This window comes from Natator depressus, chromosome 6, assembly GCF_965152275.1.
Source record: "Natator depressus isolate rNatDep1 chromosome 6, rNatDep2.hap1, whole genome shotgun sequence".
Lineage (NCBI taxonomy): Eukaryota > Metazoa > Chordata > Testudines > Cheloniidae > Natator > Natator depressus.
In genome coordinates this window covers 59,024,462-59,037,559 of record NC_134239.1, presented here as the reverse complement: position 1 = coordinate 59,037,559, position 13,098 = coordinate 59,024,462, and the positions used below count along the sequence as shown (strand labels likewise).

Below are 13,098 nucleotides of genomic sequence, written 5' to 3'. Positions count from 1 at the left end.
CCACGCCCCGCAGCCCCCTCCGACTCTGTGGGCCCGGCAGTCTGGGTAGCTAACCGGACACTACCCAGCCCGGCGCGGAGGAGATCACACACCCAGGGGATTAGTCCCTGAAAGTGCCCCGGAGCCGAGTCTGCCTGAACAAAGGCCTGCGCTCTGGGTCCCCATTGATGCCCGGTGAGCTGCGCAGCGAGAGGCCGAGCTCGCTGTCCCAAGTGGGAGCCGGGAGAACAGGGTTTAGGAAGCAGGCGGCCAAGACTCAATTCATCTTTATTTAGGGAGCTAATCTCATTAGCCCTTGACCAGATGTCTCCGTAATGGAGCCCAAGCCCTGTGCCAGGGGGGTGGGGCAAGGCTGTCTCTCTCCGGATCCGGGAGAGCCGCTGCCACCGGAGTCCGGCCTGACTCCCTCCCCAGCAGGGCGAGGCAGATCCTGTGCCCTGGGCCGCCGCGCTCTGGGCGCCCTGTGGGCAGCGCACTCGGTCCCTAGCGCCGGCCCGTCAGCTCCAAGGCTCGGTGCTTGGAAAGGCTGAGGGCGGGCCCCCACCGGGGCTCTGCGATCGGCACCACTCGCCCTAGTTTGTCCCCCTCACACGTCCCTTCTCCGCCACCCCAGCCCGAGAGGTGTCCGGCGCTGAAAGCCCGGGCGCGCCTCCCGGGCCGACAGCTCGTGGGTCCCCGGACTCTGTGTGGCTTGCAAAGCGCAACCCCCCCGCCCCCCCCGCGGGCCACACAGCCGCGCGCCCTGCTCCCATGGGCGCGGAGCTTGTGGAAAGGGCCGGGCGGTTCCCGCCCCACGCCCCAGGCGGACGGAGGGCTGGGAGCAGAGATTTGACAGAGTCCTCCCCCCGCCCCGGCCACACCGGCTGTATAGGGGCCCCCGCCGGGCCCCCCGAGGCCATTCACACTGGAGCCAAGGCGGCCTGTGCCCTGCCCTCCAGCGAGCACCTGGGGCTGGCGGCTTCCGGGACGGTGCCTCAGACAAAGGCAAGTAATGGGGGGCATGACCCTGAGCTCCCGCCGCCCGCGCCCTGCCCTGCCCAGTGATGTGCCAGCGGCGAGCCACGGTCCCCTCAGGTTGGGTGAGAGGGGAAAGTAGCGCTCGCAGCCCCGCCGTGATTGGCTGAGGCTCCATTACATCATGGTGCCGGGGCTGCCTCGCTGCTTTTGCTTTTTCTTTCTTTTTTTTTTTTTTCCGCGCGGGGGAGAAAAGTGGGCGCGCGCTAGTTAGCGCGAGAGGGCGGCACATCTGGGCAGGGCTGGGCGCCGGGCGGCCCCGGCAGGAGCGCTGGCCACGCCACGCCGGCCTGGCTCCGGCTCCGGCTCTCTTCGCCTTCCCGGCACAGCCCCGGCTGCCGAGGGAAATGCCCGAGGGAGCCTCCCCTGAAGCCGACTCCGGCGCCTGGGGCTCGTTCGCTCTCCTTTGATCGGCACCAGCCCCCCAGCCGCGAGCGCTGCCCGACGTGCGGGAAGATGCACCATGGGCTCTGAGAACGGCAGCGGCGCCGCAGCGCTAACGCCGTGGGGGGCGCCCGGTGAGTGAGCTGCTCCCCCCTGGCCGTGCGCGGGGCCGGGGGGCGGAGTGCACAGAGCGATCCCCCGGCCGGGCGTTGGCTGCCCTTTGCCCCGGGCCGGGCGCGCGTCTCTTCAGCTCTCCGCCGGGCTTCTGCTTACTACAGTGACCCCCTCCAGCCGGAGCGGGCTCCCGGGGTGCCCTTGGCCAAGGAGTTTGCAGGAGTGGTGGTGGTGTGGGGGCGGGGGATAGAGCAGATTGCAATGTGGGGGGTGATTCCCCCGCGGCCCGCCCACTCCCCAAGCGCCCTCTGCTCCTAGGCAGGGACGTGCCCCCTACTTTGGGGGTGTAGTTAGACGGGGCGGTGGGGGAGGCGATGGCGCCGGGGTACAGAGGTGGTCAAAGGGCAGCTGCACACAGCGGGAGTTCTCAGGGCAGCCGGCAGCCTCGGGCTCTGGCACTTCCCCGCTTTTCTAGGCTCGTCCCAAGAAGGGGACCGAGGCTCCGGGGTCGGGGAAGGGGCGCACGGGCTTTCCCGCGGCGGGCTGAGGACGCGCTGTCTCTCCGTCAACTTTCCCGGACTCCATTTGCCTAAAAATGGCTTTTCTGCGCTTCTCTCTCGCCTTTGGTAGCTGTCACTTGGCGCAACATCTGGGAAGCGGGGGGGGGGGGGGGGCTCTAGCAGCCAGCGAACCGCTCCAGCTGCTGCGGGGGACGGGGACTAACCCAGATTCCACCAGCCGGCCCCGCCGCTCGGGGCAGCGCCCACGCCGGGCCAGTGAGATTCGGATCGCCCTGGGAAGCGGCTCTCAGGAGAGAGCCACAACGGGTAGCACCTAATTCGGATCCAGTCTACAGCCACGTTAGACTGGTACCCAGCGCAGGAGGCAGTTTTCGCCTAAGGGACCCCGCAATCCGGCCCCAGCGACTTGCACTGGTCCCCTCGCCTTCCCCACCGCCTGCAGCCTCACGGGCAATCGCCACTAGAGACTCTCCGGCCCCTTATAACAGCACCCGGCAAAGCACGTGGCACTCACCTGGCTGCCCCGCAAGTCTCGGTTCCCCGGGTGCGGAGGGGAGCTCTGGGGACGCGGGGACGCTTCCCCTCTGCAGCACGAGGGCCTACTCAGCCCTGGGCTTGGCGTAGCACTGCTTTCGCCGGGCGCCTGGCCGCGGGCACCGTTCAGGAGCAGTCTGGGCTGTGGAGCTAGCACCGTGACTCCCTTACAGTTAGCGCGGGACTCAGGGGCACATAGGGCATAAATCAGGGTAGGGAGGACAGGGGGCAGTGTCATTATCAAGGAAACCCGGGATCGTTCCTGTTCCCTTAGACGGAGAGCAAGTGCCCTAGGCAACACCTTTGTTACAATGTGCTGGGCGCTGTACAAACTGGGCCACACGGTCGCTGTCCGGCAGAGCTGACACTCTGATGGAGACAACAAAACAGGAGGGAAGGGGAGCGACGAGCAAATACAAGTGGCTAGGGTGGTGATTGGACAAGGGTTTAAGGACGTGTGTGTACAAAGACACTGGAAATCTGGGATGTGTAATCATGAGCTGTTGTGGATCATGCTTATTGTGTGTCACTGGTATGATATTAAAGAGCAGGGCTGTGTAAATCTACCACTGAAGTATTGCAGAGAGGACAGCTGGAAATATGTATTAGATACCATCTAGTCCTCCCCACTCCCTTGCAGGACACCGATTGTTCCTTGAAGTCCATTCTCCCGGGCTTTGACTGTCAGTTTTAAATGTCCCCAGGGACGAAGAGGCTGGCATGACTCTCCTTATGAGAGGTTTCAGAGTAACAGCCATGTTAGTCTGTATTCGCAAAAAGAAAAGGAGTACTTGTGGCACCTTAGAGACTAACCAATTTATTTGAGCATAAGCTTTCGTGAGCTACAGCTCGCTTCATCGGATGCTCACGAAAGCTTATGCTCAAATAAATTGGTTAGTCTCTAAGGCGCCACAAGTACTCCTTTTCTTTCTCCTTATGAGATGATTCCTCTCTTTCACCGATCTCACAGTTTGGTTCCCCGTCCCCATTCACTTCACATTTCTTTTGCTTAATTTCACCTCATTACTTTAATTTTACCCACTGGGCTCATGCTAGGTAATTCCTGCCTTCCTTGGGTTTACTCACTGAAGGTGTAAAGTAAATCAGTGGGGTCGGGTGACTGATAAGGTGGGATTAGACGATGATGTGTGAATGGACTGGAATTTTCATTTGGGTCACTTTAAACAATGCATTCATTTCTTGTATTGTTCCTTTCAACCACATCCCACCTGGAACGGTGGAAGTGGGTGACATCAGAATGGGCACCAGTAGGCGTTGCGACATCAGCAGCCCTCAGCTTTCTAGAGATATTGTTTGATGTGATGTTTCCATTTCTAAAAAAGACTCCTTTTCCCAGCAGGAAACTGTCTCAAGAGACTCCTTTTAAAATGAAAATTGCTCCCGCCGATTTCCTAGCAGAGGGATGATACACCTAGCAAGTGGGGTCTCCTGCTTAGGAGAAGCGAAGGGAGGTGGTTCCTTTCAATCCATGTTCATGCAAAACATCCTCTCACTCTTCTTGGGACACCGTAGGGGTAAAAGCAATGATTTAGCAGAAGCTGATGTGCACAGATAAGGTGATCTCCTAGCTGCTCTCTTTCCATTCCAATGATACAGGGGTTCTCAGATCTTTTCGTGGCACGTTAAGGGAGAGATTGTTGTATGTCTGTCTTCCCTCTCATTTACCATCCTGTGAACTCCATCTCCTCTTCCTTTCACAGCTGTGCTGCCTCTGCCTCCCCTCCCCCTTTCACTGGGGTTCAGAGCATCTATCTTCCTACTAAAAAAAGAACAGGAGGACTTGTGGCACCTTACAGACTAGCAAATTTATTTGAGCACAAACTTTCGTGAGCTACAGCTCACTTCATCGGATGCATCTGAAGAAGTGAGCTATAGCTCACGAAAGTTTATGCTCAAATAAATTGGTTAGTCTCTAAGGTGCCACAAGTACTCCTTTTCTTTTTGCGGATACAGACTAACACGGCTGCTACTCTGAAACCTATCTTCCTACTGGGGACCAGATGACTTCCCTGGGGCAAATGATGTTAGGAAAGTACTGAACCCAGTACTGCCAACCCCAAATGAAAAAGTCATGAGTCACCCACCCCCCCACCCCCCCCCAGATCATGAGATTGGTTTAAAATCAGGATATTAGACTGCCAGTTAGGAGCGCTGGGCTCAAGACTCTCTCTTTCACAGACTGCCAGTGGGACCTTGTCAAGTCACCAAGGCCCAGCTCCACCAGGGTGTTTTGACTCCTAACTTTCTCTGAAATCAGTGGAACTTTGGAGCCTAAACACCTCTAAAGATCTGAGCCTTAGCCTCTCTGTGCCTCCATTTGCCATCTGCCGAAGGGGGATAATAGTACTTCCTGGTGGTGCTATGAGGATAAGTCCATTAGAACTTGTAAAGTGCTTGGATACTGTGATAATAGTGGCCATACAAGTATCTAAGGGTACATCTGCACTGCAGTAAAACACCACAGCTGGCCTGCATCAGCTGGCTCAGGCTGTGGGGATATAAAATTGCAGGGTAGACATTTGGGCTCTGGCTGGAGACTGAGCTCTGGGACCCTCCCCACTCAGCGGGTCCCAGCACTTGGGCTTCAGCCTGAGCCCAAACATCTATACTGTAATTTTATAGCCCTATTAGCCTGACTCAGCTGAAATGGGCCAGACACCAGTGTTTTACTGCAGTATAGACATACCCTAAGCCAGTTAGATAGTTTCCTGGAGCTGGGGATTTAAGTAAAACACCAGATATTGGAAGACTCATGTTAAAATTGCAAGAGTTGGCAACCTTACTATATTTTTAGCTTTTTTTTTTTGCAATTTTGGCAGCTGGAAATGAGGTGCCAGCATCAGCCAGCTCTCTCCACAATTCAGTTTAGGAACCTCTTCAGTTATTCATTGTCCTTCCTAACCTGACCGGTGGCACACCCAGACAGAGGTCTCCAGTGTGGACCAGCAGTCACAGCTTGTGCTTTTACCAAAAAGCTGGAAAACTACCTTGTTGTTTTCATTGGCACAGTTCATGTTAGCTCAACACCAACTAATGGCATCCATTCCCAGAGAACCAGCTAACACCAGTGCCTGCTTGGGAGACACACCCATTCCAGACAACCAGCCAGTACCAGTTCCCACCTGGTAGAGTCATGCCCATTCCCAGAGAACCTGTGAGGTGATGAACTAGAGCCTGATTAAGCCACATGCAGTGATGAATCATTTCTATGCTAGGCTCTAGCGAATCCACAAGTCAGGAGCTGGTCTGGTGACTCTCAGAGCAGGTATTAAAGCCTCACAGGAGAAACAGTCACTCAATCTGCCTAATGTCACTTCATGGCTTGGTGCATTCCCCTGCTTGATAGCGGTGACAGATACCACAGGACTTAGCTTTTTCCAGCCTAGTTGCCAGCCCTGTGCTTGCCTTGTTCTGAGCCTGCTATTAACTCCTGGTTCCAGCATTGACCATTGGCTCTGGTTCTTAGGCAGACTGTCACTGCACCAACCACTGGGCCTGGCCATCCATGTCTCAGTTTCTGGCAGAAGAAGACAAGACCATTTCTGGTGGTTCTGTTTCCAGAGAACCAGCCAATACTGGGACATGCATGTACATATCCAGTTGTATGAGACAGATATATTTAAAAGTGAAGAGTGGTGTTTCTGGCTGTTTAGTTAGAGATTCAAATAGAATGCTGCTCATATGCTAGCCGCATGTACTCCATCCTAGGCAGAGCGCAACTGTTATCCCAACAAAACACTCCAGCATATACTATCTGAAATGGTGCTTGTAACAACCAGCACCACTCTCCTTCCCCATTAACATCAATCTAGATAATCTCTCCCAGGGAGTAGAAATTGCGGGACATTTATTCTGCCTACCTGGAAAGCCCACACGCAAAAGTACAGCAATTTTCTATGGCCAAATGTATGTATATTTAAAGTAATGTTAAGGTTACACATTTAGATGCAGAAAATCAGGGCATGAAGAAATAAAAGCTCTCACAAAGCACAGGTCAGCAGAGCACCTAAGCACTTACTTGAAGCACTTTGCTAAATCAAAGCCATAGTAACGTTACTTTGTTCATACTGTAAATATTCAGGTGACATTTAATAGCATAACTATTAATCAAAAGTATTATGTGCAGTGTGGGTGAGTTAATATTACTAAGTACTATTACTATACTTAACTTTTGCATTCTATTCTTATTTTATTATTATTTCATGGTGCACAAAGGCATGATTGGAACTTTGCATTGTCTTTCAGGTATGGACAGTAATTTTCGATGAGTTCTGTAATGTCAATTTTAGATGAGTGGGTTGTGGGGAAAACGTTGGGGCGGAGGATGGATGGATGGATGGATGGGGAAGGGTAAAGGTTATTATCACAATGGGACAGTTTGTTCTCTCATGTTAGGCACGTGACCACCTCCATAGATTAGTATGTTGTTTTTAATACAAGAAAGCCTAACAGAAATGATTTAGTACTGGCATAATTCATTTATTATGGCCATTGCAGAAGGGGCAGTGTGTTTGTGTTTAAACCTGTCCTCAGAAGATTCTAATCATGCACAGTGTTGGGAGCCAGATAGGTACCTGAGAGAGAGAGTTTTTGCATTTCATTGCCTTGTTTTTAATAAGACAGCAAACACCCTATCCCCTCCCCTCCCAAAATGTGGGAAAGATACAAAGGACCTCTGCATGTTGACACTGAAATTGTGCTAACTATGCTCTGGAGTTCCTCTCTCACTGAGATGTCTGGAGGTCTTGAGAATAGTGATCCAGGGCCACTGAAGTGAATGGGTTGGCAAGTCCCTGCTATTTTTTCTGCCAGGCTGCGTTAACAGGAAAGCAGCACCTCTAAGAAGAAAGCAGATGAGAACATCTGCAACAGGAATAGATAGAAACGTAGGCTATAAATGTGCCCTCTTTGCATGCATGCTGCCAGATGTCCACACATAAAATGCCATTTTGAGCTTGCATATGGGTAAATTAAGTTTAGCTAGCCACACAGTAAATTAAGTTTGGCTAACACCCAGTAGGATTTTCTCTCACATGGCCAACTGGTACTTTTACCCAGGATCAGAAAATCGGGGCCTTAGTATGCACCTTTTGGAGAATTCTGCTGTCAGTGTGACATGCACTAATTTTCTCCCCCAGATTTTCCCTAAAACAACCTGGGAATAGTAACTTCTTGGGCAAAACAGGTGGGAGCGCCAACATTGGATGTCACAAAGTGGGTGGGGTGTTGGTAGGTTCTGCTATAACCTTAGCAGGTACCTCTTGATTATGTTCAGAAGTGATTTTTTCAAATCGCTTATGACTTCTGAGGGTTTATCTCCTTCCCTCCACGATTCTTCCATAGGGACCATTTCCATGCAACATTTAGAGGAATTTTTATTCAGCCATATCTGAGTTCAAAGGTGAGCATAATGAAATACTGGAAAAATGCATTCTTCACTCTCCAATAGCTCAAAATCAGCTTGGGGGTGTGTGTGTGGGGGAAACAATTGTGGGTGGATTCTGAAACCAAGTCTACAATATTTAGTCTAAAGGAGCATTTTTCAGAAAGTTCTGAGAATGGAAATATGGATGATAATGAAAGTCCCTATCATGGATGCTGTGGAGTGGTTATAGAGTTCCTGGTCCTCAACAGTCACCAGAGAGGACCAGGATAATATAGAGGGACTTCCTAGTCAGGGAGTTCTCTAGTTATGGCTCTTTGTGCTTACCTCCTCACCACAGAAACTAGACTCAAAACAAACAAATCCCTCTATTTCCCCAGTTTTCTAGCAGATACAGCAAGCATTTCCTTCATCCAGATCTGTCTGCACTTAAACAGGGAAGTCCTGCAAATAAGAGTCCTGTTAGCAACGTAATCACTCTTTACCTATACTCTGTGACTCCATCCTGTCCTACACCATTCCTGCTCTGCTTAGCTTGACTCAACTCTTCTCTTCAAATTGTGCAGCCACACACTGATCACAGACTCCCCCAGCATCTGTCTGGGTGAAATCTTCCCCATGCAAAGGATCTGTGCACTACTTACATTTTCCAAATAGGGCATGAGAGAGACTAAAGCATTGGCTTTTTGCTTGTCCTCTGGACAAGGGTGAATTTCATCCTATGTATGGGGTGTGTTGGTTCTCAGCGTACCAAGGACTGAGAGTCACTTTGTTAGCCCCCTGCCTCCAGCATGAGGGACATTTGTTTATGCTTAGCTGGGTGTCAGCTCCCTGACACCACCAGCCTATTACTAACCCAAGCACTCTCCTCTGGGAAATGCTAGCCTTTTGTTTTCAGGTTAGCAATAGGTATACCCCAGTCCCTGAGACCCTTTGAACCAGCCCCTTATCCACTGAACACTCACAGAAATACCAAGTGTACTGTCCCCCAGCGAATAATGTACACACCAGCTTATATGATTCAACTCAAGATCAGCCCCTTGCTTAATATGACAGCACTTAGATATATTGATAGTGAAAACAAGGATAAGTTTATTACCAAGGTTTCAAGAGATAGTGAGTAAGAATAATGGAACTAAAAGGTTACATATAAAACAAAATCATAACATGCTTTCTGGAGACTAATCTTAACAGGTGTGGAAGTATAACATTGTATAAGTATAACGTTGTATAAGGGGACATGCTGGATACATTGTATATGAGAGGGCATGCCAAAACATGTTACAAAGTATCTGAGGGAGCACACGTAGGGACAGTTATCTTTTGAATGGAGAAGCAATTAAGATAGAGCCAGCACGTCTAAGAAGCAGGCATCAGAATGGAAGGTGTGAAGGGCAATTAGTTAAGTTAACTGGAAGCTGTTAAAGGAGATTGTTAAGGGTGGCAGGTAATTGAAGATACGTGACTGGTCTCAGGGATCTCGAAGGGTGGTGACTAAAATCTTTTTCTTCTTTTGTCTGTAACTTCTCTGTAACTTGTTCTCCAAAAAAACTGTATAAATTAAGAGACACAAGCCCCACTCGGGGGGCTCACTTCTAAATGTATTAGCAGAGCAGCTTTGCTAATAAAACAGAGTGGTCTGATAAATTGTGAGTCTGAGTCAAACTTTGACACAGGCTTACCTCCTGTCTAAAGAAGTTTACCTCACCCCACAACATCCTCTGCAGAGTTTCATAGAATCATAGACTATTAGGGTTAGACGAGACCTTAGGAGGTCATGTAAGGACCAACACCAACTAAATCGTCAAAGCAGGACCAACACCAACTAAATCATCCCAGCCAAGGCTTTGTCAAGTCAGGCCTTAAAAACGTCTAAGGATGGAGATTCCACCACCTCCCTAGGAAACCCATTCCAGAGCTTCACCCCCTCCTAGTGAAATAGTGTTTCCTAATAGCCAACCCTGTAATAATTTTCATTGCCCTCCGCTGGACTCTCTCCAGTTTGTCCACATCCCTTCTGTAGTGGGGGACCAAAACTGGATGCAATACTCCAGGTGTGGCCTCACCAGTGCTGAATAGAGGGGAATAATCACTTCCCTCGATCTGCTGGCAATGCTTCTACTAATACAGCCCAATATGTCGTTGGCCTTCTTGGCAACAAGGGCACACTGCTGACTCATATCCAACTTCTCGTCCACTGTAATCCCCAGGTCCTTTTCTGCAGAACTGCTGCTTACGGTCCGTCCGCAGTCTGTAGCAGTGCATGGGATTCTTCCATCCTAAGTGCAGGACTCTGCACTTGTCCTTGTTGAACCTCATCAGATTTCTTTTGGCCCAATCCTCCAATTTGTCTAGGTCACTTTGGACCCTATCCCTACCCTCCAGCGTATCTACCTCTCCCCCCAGCTTAGTGTCATCTGAGAGCTTATGATGGGTAATTAATCCTATCATCCAGATCATTGGGAAAGATGTTGAACAAAACTGGCCCTAGGAGTGACCCTTGGGGTACTCCGCTTGATACCAGCTGCCAATTAGATATTGAGCCATTGATCACTACCCACTGAGCCTGACAATCTAGCCAGCTTTTTATCCACCTTATAGTCCATTCATCCAATCCATACTTTTTTTAACTTGCTGGCAAGAATACTGTGGGAGACAAAATCAAAAGCTTTGCTAAAGTCAAGATATATCATATCCACTGCTTTCCCCATATCTACAGAGCCAGTTATCTCATCATAGAAGGCAATCAGGTTGGTCAGGCATGACTTGCCCTTGGTGAATCCATGTTGACTGTTCCTGATTCCCTTCCTCTCCTCCAAGTGCTTCAAAATGGATTCCTTGAGGACCTGCTCCATGATTTTGCTGGGGACTGAAGTGAGGCTGACCAGTCTGTAGTTCTCTTTCTTCCCTTTTTAAAATATGGGCACTAGATTTTCCTTTTTCCAATCGTCCGGGACCTCTCCCGATCACCACAAATTTTCACAGATAATGGCCAATGGCTCTGCAATCACATCAGACTGGGATGCATTATATCTGGACCCCTGGACTTGTGCACATTTCAACCAAGGTTGGCTGAGAACTCATTTTCATGACTGTAAATGCACTGCTCATTTACTTCTTGGTGCAGGATAAAGGGGCATCTTCTTTGCCTTTTACTTATATCTTGAAAGTTCATTGTCTCTACTCGGTAAGGATAGGTTTCAGAGTAACAGCCGTATTAGTCTGTATTTGCAAAAAGAAAAGGAGTACTTGTGGCACCTTAGGGACTAACAAATTTATTTGAGCATAAACTTTCGTGAGCTACAGTTCACTTCATCGGATGCATTCAGTTTTTCCACTGAATGCATCCAATGAAGTGAGCTGTAGCTCATGAAAGCTTATGCTCAAATAAATTTATTAGTCTCTAAGGTGCCACAAGTACTCCTTTTCTTCTTTCAGTAAGGATAAGAACCCAGGGCTTATTTTCCTGTGTGCTGCTTCTCTATTGATTTCACATCTCCCTGCTGACTTTGCATGTAAATGGATATCCATTGTGTTAACTTACAATGCTTAATCTGCATCTCAACAGAGAGACAGGTGAATAAACATCCCTGCCTGACAGAAAACCTTTTTGTCAATTCTGTCTTGATAAGAGATTTGAAACTATCCATACAAAGTATTGGTATATACATTTCACAATGGTATTGACCAGTGTGTGATCCTGGCTTTCATTTAAGACCTCACATGATATTCTTTGATGCCAGAATGTACCTACCAGACATGGGACATTCCTGTAACCCCCTTGTTAGTTGGCATTAAGGGGTTCTTGGTCAGAGGAGACATGAAGAAATTCTTCTGGAAAGTTTATACTTTAAGGCAAACCCCTGTGTAGTCCACAGCAAATTGGATCTAAATTCCATGTTGAAGTCCTTGGATAATGTGGCACTCTGGTGCAGGAGAGTGGAATTCTGTGGCACCTTCATGTACATTATAAAATTAAGTTTTTAAAAAACTGAATTAAATATGATAATGAATAATCCAGCCAGAACAGTAGGCTATGTGTTACCGATATTGATATTAAATTCATTTATTTGACATCCCCACATTTGCAGGTTTCAACTTGCAACAGAGTTTTGTATTGACAATGCCTAACTGCACAATAGAAGCTGTCAGAAAAGGGTTTGGTAGCTGGATTTGGAATCATCGAGTCTTTTGGCATAGGAGGTGGCTGGGCAGCAGTTTAGATTTGTAAAATAAACACATTGTTTTGATGTTTTGCAACAGTGTTCACCAGTGAAATAGTTAAAAATGTCATCTTTAGGTTCAAGAGTTAATGCTCCATTGATATGACCATAGCAATTCACATTTCTTGGAGTATTGTTTTAGGCTCTCTGCAAACACAGGAACATTTTAGTGCATTGTTTACACTGTGGGATATTTTCAAGATTTTCTCTGCAACAGTAAATTCTAGAAATGTAGTTTAAAAAAAGCAAAATGCAGATTTGGGAGTACTATTCTGGGTAAGGTGAATCTCACTGCCAATGCTGCAGTTGCTTATTTCTGGAAATGTGGGGCCCTACTTTAAAGATCTCTCCACACTTGGAAAACGACCTGTGTTGAGATTGTTTAGGCCCCCTGCACTGGTAATGAGAATGTTTTGACTCCTGTCTGGATGGGACCAATCCAGTTTTAGTAGCTGTACAGAAAGCATGATTGAGATTTAGAGGGCTATGGTGTACATCATCATTACTGGAGTGGTGCTGAAAACAATTTGAACCCATCTCTATTAGCAGTTTGTGGGGGAGGAGGGGAATGGGGAACTTCTGTTGTTGACAACCATTGGTTAGCAATAGATCATCTTCCAAGTGTAGAGAGTTCCTGAAACTGTCTAGCTCTGGATCCATCTTTTTGTTATATGTGTGTTCAGTGCCTAGTGGAAGGAGACCCTGATCCCTGACTGGGGTCTCTTGGAATTACCATAATGAAAATAATGAGTAATAATAGCTTTTATGGTCCACAGTAAGAAATAGCTTCACAGCTGCTACATTAACTCATAAAAGAGACTAGTTGGATCTCCAGATGAGAGAAGCTGCTAAATTCTGGGAAGGTCAAGACCAGAGACCTGAAGTGTCTCATTCAGCCATCCCT

General features: G+C 48.8%; 1 protein-coding gene across 3 annotated transcripts in view; it reads left to right on the top strand.

The window, feature by feature from the left end:
* CHRM4 (cholinergic receptor muscarinic 4) overlaps window positions 1-13,098 on the top strand; it is a 40,749-nt gene that overhangs the window by 2,327 nt on the left and 25,324 nt on the right. For 2 of the 3 annotated variants that reach the window (XM_074955365.1, XM_074955364.1), the window contains exon 1: window positions 1,209-1,532. The exons of the other annotated variant lie outside the window; for it this stretch is intronic. In XM_074955365.1, the coding sequence (XP_074811466.1) occupies window positions 1,478-1,532 (55 nt within the window). In that variant the 5' untranslated portion in view covers window positions 1,209-1,477. Of the gene's footprint in view, window positions 1-1,208; window positions 1,533-13,098 lie in introns of those variants that run through there. 3 annotated transcript variants of the gene reach the window in all.